Genomic DNA, 11,932 nt, shown 5'->3' on the forward strand with positions numbered 1-11,932 from the left:
AATCATAATAATGCACCTACTCAGATGAACACTGTACATCACTATAAATAAGAGTATATTGAAAATATGCACAACAATAAGTGTTAGAACCTGAGAATTTATTATAACTACTACTAATTAATTTAATTGAAAAATGGTCTTTCTTACAAAAATCACAAATTCTGAAATATCAGTTTTTTTTCACTTATCATATACCCACCTGCCCAACACATGGAATGAAAGTTCCCTTATGCTGTTATACTTGTGCTGACTAGGTGAAATGCCTCGTTTTGTGATACTGTGTCGCAGTTCTCTACTACTTATAGTTTCATAGTACTTCAGTGGTATAAGACCTATAACACAGAAACCAATACATGTTTAGTATAGATGGACATAAGATCTATTTCACCAAAGTGATTTTCCTCCCCTTCTTCTAAACAGAGCCATAACCCAAGTAAAACTGTTTACAGTCACATTAATTTTCAATGTGTATAATAATTCCTGTCCAGCTAAAAGGAAAAAAACGTAGACCTCAAATTAAAACTAGTAAATTTACTCCAATTAATAAAGAATGACATTAAAATAATACAAAGAAACTTCTGGAATGTCGTATTCTAGTAAACACCACATCTATTCAAAAAACAGATACAAAACTAAAGTCCATACTATGTAAAAAATACACTGACAGACATAACACCAACATAATTTATAATACACAAAGCAACATCTGCCATGACTTCTATACTGGAGAAACAACCAGATAAATAAAAACCAGATTCAAAGAACACAAAAAGTCACCTTCACACATTTTTGAACAGTGAAAATTAAGTAAACACAGCATAACCATAGAAAACACCCAGATACTAAGTAGGGAAACAAATATAAACAAATGCAAAATCAAAGAAGTCCTATTTATACAGCAACTAAAGCCAAAATTAAACCAATATAAAGGAACACCTTCATACCTATACTAATTAATAATCTAACATCCAACTGCAATGCCCCCTACAATCACATACCCGTTTACACTCTTATCCCTAAGACGTGCCCAGCAATGGTCAGTTTCGAACTATTTGCTAACCTGAAGATGACCTAAGAAAATCAAAACGTTGTTCTCTACTTTATTTTAATAACCATACCAGCCATCTTCAGAATACTTTACAAGAAAGGTGACTAGGTTCCTATTTAATTTCTCCTATTCATCTAAACATTCAGAGTATTCAAAGCAATAACTTTTATGATAGAACTATGTAAAGAAATCTCACACATGACATCATGAAATATCTTGTTTCATTCACTGGAACCATAATGGACAAACATTTCCTTCTAGAAACCAACAAAAATCCACATCAATACAAGACTCAGCAAAGCCTTATATACTGTCAATAGCATAAACATTGCCTTTGACAAATGATATGAATCTGAAATGCATCATTTCTTTTTTTTTTTTTTTTGATGGACATCAGTGAGAAGATTTAGTTTCATATGACAATCAAAAACAAATTTATCATATTTCTCCTAAGAGTAATGAAACCACTTGACATTCCATATATTTTTCTGCAATATGTATTATTAACTGATTGCAAGCATGAGTAAACTTGAATGTCACAATAACATGTCATTCCCACATAAATTTTTAACTGCATGTGCACCAATGAAAAGATGAAACCACAGTATATTGGGTAAAGCTGTCACATTTAAATAGTCTCATAACCCTTCCAAGATCTGTGGATATAATAAAAACTCTTTACCACAAATGGATAGTAAAATTTTATAAATAGTAGTTAAGGATAAACCTTATCACCTGAAATTACAATTTTCTAGAATCATAAACATCTATGGTTCTTTTTTCATTTTGAAGACAAATAAAATTTAAAAAATTGTACATTTTCTATTCACCATAAAATAAAGTATAATACCTCCAAAAGGAAGTAATAATCGAGTCAAATACAGGAAGTGTTACATACAACTTAGCTTTTGTTTCAGATGAATTCAGGTGTTTTACAAAAATCAAAATTGTAGTTTGTTTTTTTAACAATTCATCTGCAAGTGTAAAATACTGGGTTTTGACCCATTTTGTGAAAACTTCATGAAGGAATAGATACACAAGTGTACAAGTAATAGGCAATGACCCATTTTGAAGCCATTATATAAAAAAAAAACAGATAATGAGGGATAAACGTACAAGGTAATGATCCACCTTGAAACTTTGTAAAGAAATAGAACCACGGGGTAAAACTACTAAGTACCAACACATTTTTGAAAATACTTTGTACCCTTGTTGTTGTTTGTTTTTTTAATAAGGCAATGACCCATTTTGAAACTAATAAATAAAGAAATAGATAATTTTGTTTTGTTTTTTTAATTTTGCACAAAGCTACACGAAAGTCAAAAATGTAAACTTAGGGTCATTCTAACAAATGCATGATGATATCATAAAGATATGATTATAAGTTGATTGAACACTGATCGAACAAAGGAACTACAAGTAGTTATGTTTGATATGCGCAGTATTGTTTGTTTGTGAATTTCAGACAAAGCTACACAAGGGCCATCTCCCTAATTTACCAGTGTAAGACTAGAGGGAAGACAACTAGTCATCATCACTCACCGCAAACTCTTGGGCTACTCTTTTACCAATGAGTAATGGGATTGACCATTACATTCTAATGCCCCCCATGGCTAAAAGGGCAAGCATATTTGTTGCAATGGGAATTCAAACCTGCAACCTTCAGATTATGAGTCAAATGCCTTAACCCACTTTGCCATGCCTGGCTGAAATAGACAATAAGGGGTAAAAGTAGTAGGTAATGATCCACCCTGAAACGTTGTAAAGGAATAAATATACAGGATAAATTTTGAATGTGAATCAACAAAAACAAAGGGATGGCCTTTGACCAGTGACCTTCATGATGGGGTTAAATTTTAAAAATAGAGAGCATAAAATATTACTATTTATCACTGCATTAACAGTCATCAGGTGATAAAGTGATGACAGAGCACATTAAAACATCAAGATGGTACAGTCATATCAAATAATGTCACAGTTTCAACACTTTACCATATCATCATCAGGTGGAAAGCTTTAACAATATGGCATACTATATAAACCGGGATTATGTATTAACAGTTTTAATACTATAATTAGAATAGTCTCTGTACTTCTACTTTCACAGTTTTTCCTTTACATAAACAGAAGTTTTAAATTTTGTGAATTACCTTTAGCACCATGGAAATGTTCAAATACATGAGATGAACAGTAACTTTTTTTTTGCCTGTTATGCAATTTCTGTCCAGTTAAAAACATTTAACAGCCTCAACATCATATTTCACACCTTTTTCTCTTTTACAAATCAAAATTTTGGATTTGAATTGCATTCAACAGAGGCAAATTTTACAAGGTTGTTAAAGAAAGGTTTGTGAAATATTATGAATTGATATCCTCCAACTATTAAATAAATCTGTCCTTTTATTTCCTAAATACCCTAATCAAACTTCCCTGATACAAACATTTAAAACATGTAGTTTACTGTTGGGTTCTTCACCAGTAAGTTTTATTTATTAGATCTTTCTGCATTTGGAGCCTCAGTAGAGTTTTTATTGCTCCTTTAATAAAAAAAAATAACTTAATAAACAAAACACTTTAAGACTAATAATAGCATTACTAAAGAATTAGATCAACAGATACTTTCCTTAACAAATGAAAAGTAGTTTTTACAAAAATGAAACAACATTCCAAATTAACATGTAGTTTACTGTTGGGTTCTTCACCAGTAAGTTTTATTTATTCGTAAATCTTTCTGCATTTGGAGCCTCAGTAAAGTTTTTATTGCTCCTTTAATAAAAAAAAAATAACTTAATAAACAAAACACTTTAAGACTAATAATAGCATTACTAAAGAATTAGATCAACAGATACTTTCCTTAACAAATGAAAAGTAGTTTTTACAAAAATGAAACAACATTCCAAATTTTAAATCACTGATAAGCCTTACGGTTACTTAATAATAATAAAGATGGTCATTTTATACAACAGCTGTATATACAACACTGGTTCTCTGGGATAAGAATATTTGTTATCAATGCTGTAAGTTTCTATCCCCACCCCCTTTAAAATATGGATTGAAATTAGTTGTATTTTGTATTAAATATCATGGTTCACTGCAGTGTTCTCATAATTCCAAAAGGCCCCAGTATACATATCAAGCTCTTCCCTTATCCCCAATTGCTTCTATAGCTACTTCAATGTAGGGAGAGAGGGTCCATACTAGAAAGCAAATCCTATTACAATACTTGCCTTTAGTATTTGGGTAAGTATGCCAACCAAGTTCTGTCCCATTAGTTTCCAAATGGGCATAGTATAATAGTTTCAAATATGGTGTCCTAGGGTCCTTCAAATTTCTAGGTGGTCTAGTCTGTATTCACAAGTGTTTGGACATTCTGATAACCAACCAAAGAATAGTCTTCACTAAATGACTGCTTTTAATGAATTGCAAATACATGGCAAATGGTTAGTAGAAATCCTCTGCTGAAGTGACATTACATCACTTTCTTAATGCCAGAATTACTGACTGGGTTTAAAATGGCACCTTAAACACACAATGTTTAAATTATTCATGCATTAAACTGTTTATAGGTCCATGGATGTTAGTTACATAGTCACTATTAAACAATGAGCCACTTAAAAATGTAAATAAAACCACCATTAACATTGCAATTAATTGCTTGAAATACTCTGGAACCCACCCCTCTGTGTAATTTACCAAGCCTGAAATTGAGTTAATTCACTCAATTTTTTTTTTTTTTTGCCAGTTCTTTAGATTGAGTGTTACACCATGTAACAATGCAAAACTCATAAATCTGATATAATATGTAGTCCACCACTAATAAACAATAGTAGAGAAACAATATATTAATCTATGGCTTACAAGATCTGTAAATTAATTATTTTTTTTCTTTTAATGTGGAGGGATGGTATATAAACACTTCCAAGCTGTTTATGTAAATATAAAAACATACTATTGATATTTGTGGTAAAAATAAATCCCATGGACACCTCTTGAAAGATGAAAACAATTACCATAAGCTTTGACCTTACAAAGCTTACAAGAACTTTCTTAAGCTCTAATATTCTAGCCTCATTGCCAAAGATTTGACTTGAATTAAGTACTGCTCATTGCAAATTAATAAACTCATTGCTTTTGTAATCTAATAATAATATAACACAAGGCCTACCTGTCAAGTTATGAAATTATTTTAATTCATCAAACCAGTTATAACTACTAGGGCAAGTTTTATTAAGAATACATTAAAACTATGCTGCTACGCTAGGAATATTGAATGGTCATGGATGACCAGAGTGACACTTATGATTTTACACAAAACTTATAGAATAAATCTTAAATAACTAAAAATATGGTTTCATAAAGTATTTGATTAAATTGGTATAAAGGAAAATTAATTGTTGTTACATAATAATGCACTAATGAAAAAAAGTAAAATTCATTATTCACTTTCATTCCTCATGAACATAAATTGTGAAAATTGTAAAATCCGTGAAATTTCGTTCAATGTCAGTGTAAGTCTAAACATTACTAAACATGAACTAACGTAAGCTTTGTAAATAAACAACGTAAGGCTGAGACATACGTTACTGAGGAATTTTAAAATTACACACACACGCGTACATAATTCCGCAATTTTACATTCATTCATTCAAGAACAGTGAAAATGAAAATAAAATTTCTCTTCACTTACCCGCAGCGAAATTAAACCCTAAAATGAAGAAGAGACACAAGGCGATACCACTACCAACCGTAACAGTACGCATAGGCCTAACAGTAACATTACATAAAAGTAAAATGTTAGGCTTAACAATAATATTCAGTTTCCTGCAATACTTCGTCCAGTTTTGTACGTGATAGTTGACCCAAATCAAACAAGAATAAATGCTCATAATTAAAAACAGATTTTGGGCAAAGAAACTATCTACTTTCTTGGCACATATAAATAAATTATATTTATAACTAACAACAATTAAACATTCAGAAGGTTTCGTAAATACTATACCTCCCAATAAAACCACAAATATATAACATGTATCATCAACTAACTATTGCTAAGATATTGCCATCTAGATGCGAGTTTCTTTTTGTTTTTTGTTAGTCAGATCAAGTTTCATGAATATCTATTTATTTGACAGTCTTTGTATATGCTTAAATTATATGTTTTCTACCTAATTTAAAAATTTGAAACCAAAGAATATCAAATCATGATTAGAGTCAGTATTATGCACTATTTGTATTGCAATTGTAAAAACTCTAAATTCGATGTTCCCCATCACACAAAACACGCTCACCCTTTCAGCGGTGGGGGAGTTATAATGTACAGTCAATTTCGCCCCTCGCTAGTACAACGGCATGTCTACGAATTTACAATGCTAACTTAGGGTTTAATTCCCCTTGGTGGGTTTAGCAGATAGCCCGATGTGGCTTTGCTATAAGAAAATACACACACAGAGTCAATTTCACTATTCGTTGGTAAAAGAGTAGCCCAAGAGTTGGCAGTAGATGGTGATGACCAACTGTCTTCCCTCTAATCTTAGACTTCTAAATTAGAGACAGCTAGCGCAGATTGCCCTTGTGTAGCTTTGCGCAAAATTCAAAACAAACCAAATCAAAATACATTCGATGTACAGAATGTCACTCGTAATCACAAAATGTAATTTATGTTTTATTTATTTTGACTATCGGCCTGGCATAGCCAAGCGCGTAAGGCGTGCGATTCGTAATTCGCGGGTTCGCGCCAAACATGCTCGCCCTCCCAGCCGTGGGGGCGTTATAATGTTACGGTCAATCCCACTATTCGTTGGTAAAAGAGTAGCCCAAGAGTTGGCGGTGGGTGGTGATGACTAGCTGCCTTCCCTCTAGTCTTACGCTGCTAAATTAGGGACGGCTAGCACAGATAGCCCTCGAGTAGTTTTGTGCGAAATTCCAAAACAAACAAACAAATTTTGACTATTATTTTAATTGTCAAAAATATTTTAAATAATTAAAGTAAAATTTATTTTGGCCGGTAGTTTGCAATATTTATAATCTGTATTCTCGCTTAAGAGCTTTTAATTTACGAATGTTTCGATAATTACGATTATTGAAAATCTGTAATGGATTTTTGTTTGTTTTGGCCAAAATTACAAAACGTTTGTTTTTTGAATTTCGCGCTAACTGTCCCGAATTTAGCAGAGTTAGACGAGAGGGAAGGCAGCTAGCCATCACCATCCACCACCAACTCTTGGGCCACTCTTTTACCAACGAATAGTGGGATTGACCGTAACATTATAACATCTCCACGGCTGAAAGGGCGAGCATATTTGGTGCGACGGGAATTTGAACCCGCGGCCCTACGAGTCGAACGCCTTAACCCACCGGGCCACGCCGGGCTGTACTAAAAAACAGGTTATGTGCTTTCTGTTCATTAGGGATAATAAAATTGGATTTTAATGTTATAAGTTCACAAACTTTAAATTGAACCCTGGGAAGCACCTATATGGTACAGAAAAGTACGATATGTTCACGTATGCGAACACCGTGGCCATCGCAGAGCCTTGAGGTTTGAATATGATGTTCTGGATGATTGTGGCTTATTTATGCACGCCTAATATCGTCATTCATATTGAAGTAATATAATTTTCTAATACGTTTTGGAAATAAATTACTCCAATAATTCTTCATCTAAAATTGCAGAGTGAGAAAATGCTCCCTTGTCCATACTGTGGACGCCTATTGATACGATTTAAAATATGAATGGTCTTACTGTGATATCATATTACACGGATATTACTAACAAGACTTCTACTTAAGAAGGTATCAGACATAGATATACATTCACAAATACAGTATATTCAGTTAATAATTTATATTGATAGATTAAATGCATTTCTTAACATTTAATGTGTTATTTCCTGTGCAATGAATAAAAAGACTGCCATTTTCTCATCTGAGATCGTAAACTGCATTTTTTTTTCATTTTATTAATGTTAATATATATAAGGGCCAGGTATAACCAGGTGGTTAAGGTTCGAATTCCCGTCACACCAAACATGCTCGCCCTTTCAGCCGTTTAGGCGTTATAATGTGACTGTCAATCCTAGTAAGACTAGATGGCAGCTAGTCATCACCACCCACCGTCAACTCTTGAGCTACTCTTTTACCAACGAATAGTGGGATTGACCGTCACGTTATAACGTCCCATGGCTGAAAGGGCGAGTATGTTTGGTACGACCGGGATTCGAACCCGCGACCCTCGGATTACGAGTCGAACACCTTAATACGCTTGACCATGTCGGGCCCTTCAACTTTTTAACTACCATACTAATTATCCATGTTATATGTACGGAGAGTTAATTGTACTTTGTTTGAATAATCTGTGTGGACACGCACACACGAGTCATGGCACCATAAGAGACGTATTCAGCATTTGTATGTTTGATTTACGGAGAAATTCCAACTATTTGATATTTCACATAAACTGTATATTATTGTTTACAATGCCTTTCTGAAGAGTAAAGTTATTAAGTGATATATGGTAAAATAAAACAAAGTGTTTAAAAGAAGGATGGAGCTTGAACGAAGAACAGAACCCTTCGGAAAAAAAAACAACATCGCTATGACGCAAGGCTGAAGTCCTGTTACTGATAACAAAACGACAAGGGTTTGACATTGGTGAATCCTTACAAAATTGTAATCACATCTCAAAGCAAATGGCTATTTTCATTTAAAAAAAAAAAAGTGAAATAGACTGGAATCACAGCTACATAATTGTAACACATCCTTGTCAAATTATGTTAATTTGCTTTAAAATTCTAGGAAACCGACAATTACTCATTGTGAAGAGTCTGTTTATATTTTTTGTCAAAATATGTGACCCAAGATACTGATCTCATTATTTTCTTCTTAATTACTTGCATGATGTGTATCGCAATGTCGGGAAATAGTACATAATTATAGCCACCAGGTAGCGCCGTACATAAGTATGCATAACAAATAAATTTTAGTATTTTTCCCCCTTTTGATTCTCAATTTTAATGTTCCAAACTCAAACTTTTAAAAATCAACTATGAAAATTGGTTAGAATTTGTTTTAACTGTATTAAGTGAACATTTAATAAGACGTAATACAGAGAAAGACACAACAGCAGTTAAAAAATAGAAGTTTTTTACTGGAAGTTCAAATATGTTAAGTACTAATAAGAAGTTGAAGCATTCTTTTTGTTACGTACTGCTTTAAGTAATAAAATTATCGATTTTTTTAACATACCCTCCACTACCGGTTGAATGCAAATACTGCGGGCCCGGCCTGACCAGGTGGGTTAAGACGTTCGACTCGTCATCTGATGATCGCGGGTTCGAATCCCCATCACACCAAATATGCTCGCCCTTTCAGCCGTGGGGCCGTTATAATTGTACGGTCAATTCTACTATTCATTGATAAAAGAATAGCCCAAATGTTGGCGGTGGGTGTTGATGACTAGCGGCCTTCATTCTAGTCTTACACTGCCAAATTAGGGATGGCTAGCATAGATAGCTCTCGAGTATCTTTGCACGAAATTCAAAACAAACAAACCAAATATTGCGATGCAATGAGTAATTTTAGACTTTCGTTTACCACAAAGTGACCAAACAATAAGGATGAAAACACCAACTTTCTGTGAAAACTCCAGCAATGATTGGTGCGATTACCTTTCACACCGAAGATAATTTTGCTTAGTTTTTCTTTTTGTGAGAGAAATCTTGTAATTAACAAAATGAAAGACTTACAAGAAATGTAATGAAAAAAACCGAAGTGGCCCACCTGTTTTTGTTGCTGTTATTCTATAACAGTAAAGCCTCATTTGAAAAGTATTCAAATATCGTTATCATAAGACATTTTATTTTGAAACAAAACGATTTTTCATTAAAGAAAGCAACAGCAAATATTTCAGACACACGTACATAGATACATAGTGTTTTATTTTATTTAAAATTGAACCAAAAGTTGCAATTCTAATATATTGCTTTGAAACATTTTTTAATGGAAAAACAACGAAAAAAACGCTTTTAGCAACATAGCATTTTATTACGTCGTGAACTAAAACACTGACTTGCCAGTGAGTTTATGACAGCTTAATCTTGAATGGTGTAGATTACTTAAGAATCCTTATAGCATATTCTTAATTCTGAAAGAACACTTATTTTATGGTTTTTAGCCATTGTCAGCATAACCTAAAATAATTGTAGTTTATATATGACATGACAAAATACATATTTGTAAAATACATATATAGAAAAATACAGATAATAAATTGTAGCCATATCAACAAAATATTGCACACTATGTTTGGTAATTTAGTTAATTACTAATATTTTAAAACCAATATTTTTCAAAATATACAGCGCGTAATAAAAAGCTACAATATTACCTTACAATACATATGCAAAAACAGCTCGTTTGGGTTGAGAAAATATTTTACATAGAAGAGCGAACAACGTTTCGACCTTCTTCGGTCATCGTCTGATGTTTCCCTCATAGAATTCTTCACATGAAGACAAACTTCATGTTCAACAACCACAACTATATATAAACAAATGGCCTAAGCATGGGCAACCAAGTATCACCAGTTCTAGCCAATATTTTTATAACACAAGTTGAAATACAAGCAATTAACACAGCATTACATCCACCACTATACTGGTAAAGATATGTAGATGACACGGTTGCGGGATTCAAATCTACAGAACACATACTTAATTTTTTCAATCACATTAACTCTATACATCCCAACATTAACTTCACATGTAAACAGGAAGAAAGCAATCAAATATCATTTCTTAACCTCAAAATTACAAGAACCAACACACAATTCAAAACAGAAATCCACCGAAAAATCACCCATACTGGACTATACATTCCTTGGGACTCAGCACATGAAACAAAACAAAAACTCAACATACTAAGAAACCAAATAAACACAGCCATAAAACAATGCTCACCAGATAAAATTAACGATGAATTAGACAAAATAAAACAATACTTCATCAACATCAATAAGTTTCCTCCACAAAGCGTAGAAAACATTATACGCACACACCTAGACAGAAAGCAAAATCAACCAACAAAAGTAAATATATCTCACGAATAAAAAAATCACGAAACCATATACTGCTGCATACCATATATTCCCGACATCAGCAGACAAATAACCAACATTTGGCAAAAACTAGTAACAAAATATGACATCCCAGTTAATACTAAATGTATTCAAAAACCAGGCACAAAACTGAGGTCTATACTATGTAAAAACTACACTGACAAACACCACACCAACATTATTTATAAAATACAATGTGATAACTGCCACGACTTCTATATTGGGAGAAACAAGTAGAAAAATGGAAACCAGATTCAAAGAACATAAAGAGTCACCTTCACACGTTTTCGAACACTGCAAGTCAAATAAACACAACCGTAGAAAACACTCAAATACTAAATAAAGAAACAAACATAAACAAACGCAAAATTAAAGAAGCCTTACTTATACAACAACTTAAACCCAAAATAAACCAATAAAAAGGAACGCCTTTATACCTATATTAATATAATAAAATAAAATTATATATTCAAACATCTAACACCGCCCTCTACATTCCGACACTCAGTTACACAACCCGTTCCAAACATGTGGTCAGCTTCCGGTCAGTTACCTTTCTTTCTTTGTGACCCTGACGATGACCGAAACGTTGTTCGCTCTTCTATGTATAATATTTTCTCAACCCAAACGAGCCGTTTTTGCATATATATTTCTCTACAAGTGGGTTTTCTCGATATCACTGATTACCTTACAATGTACAGCGTTAAGTGTGTCAACATTTTACACTACTAATAATAGGATTATAAAATAGTTACAAAACTATAATGTTG

The 11,932-nt window shown here is 32.9% G+C and overlaps 1 protein-coding gene across 1 annotated transcript in view; it reads right to left on the bottom strand.

The window, feature by feature from the left end:
* Nucleotides 1–6,103, bottom strand: part of Tace (ADAM 17-like protease Tace) — a 36,899-nt gene extending 30,796 nt beyond the window's left edge. The window contains exons 1-2 of the mRNA XM_076484039.1: nucleotides 5,736–6,103; nucleotides 200–332 (exon numbers count right to left, since the gene is read on the bottom strand). Of these exons, the coding sequence (XP_076340154.1) occupies nucleotides 200–332; nucleotides 5,736–5,934 (332 nt within the window). The 5' untranslated portion in view covers nucleotides 5,935–6,103. The remainder of the gene's footprint in view (nucleotides 1–199; nucleotides 333–5,735) is intronic.
* Between the last annotated feature and the right edge of the window lie 5,829 nt (nucleotides 6,104–11,932).

This window comes from Tachypleus tridentatus, chromosome 13 (assembly GCF_004210375.1).
Source record: "Tachypleus tridentatus isolate NWPU-2018 chromosome 13, ASM421037v1, whole genome shotgun sequence".
NCBI lineage: Eukaryota > Metazoa > Arthropoda > Merostomata > Xiphosura > Limulidae > Tachypleus > Tachypleus tridentatus.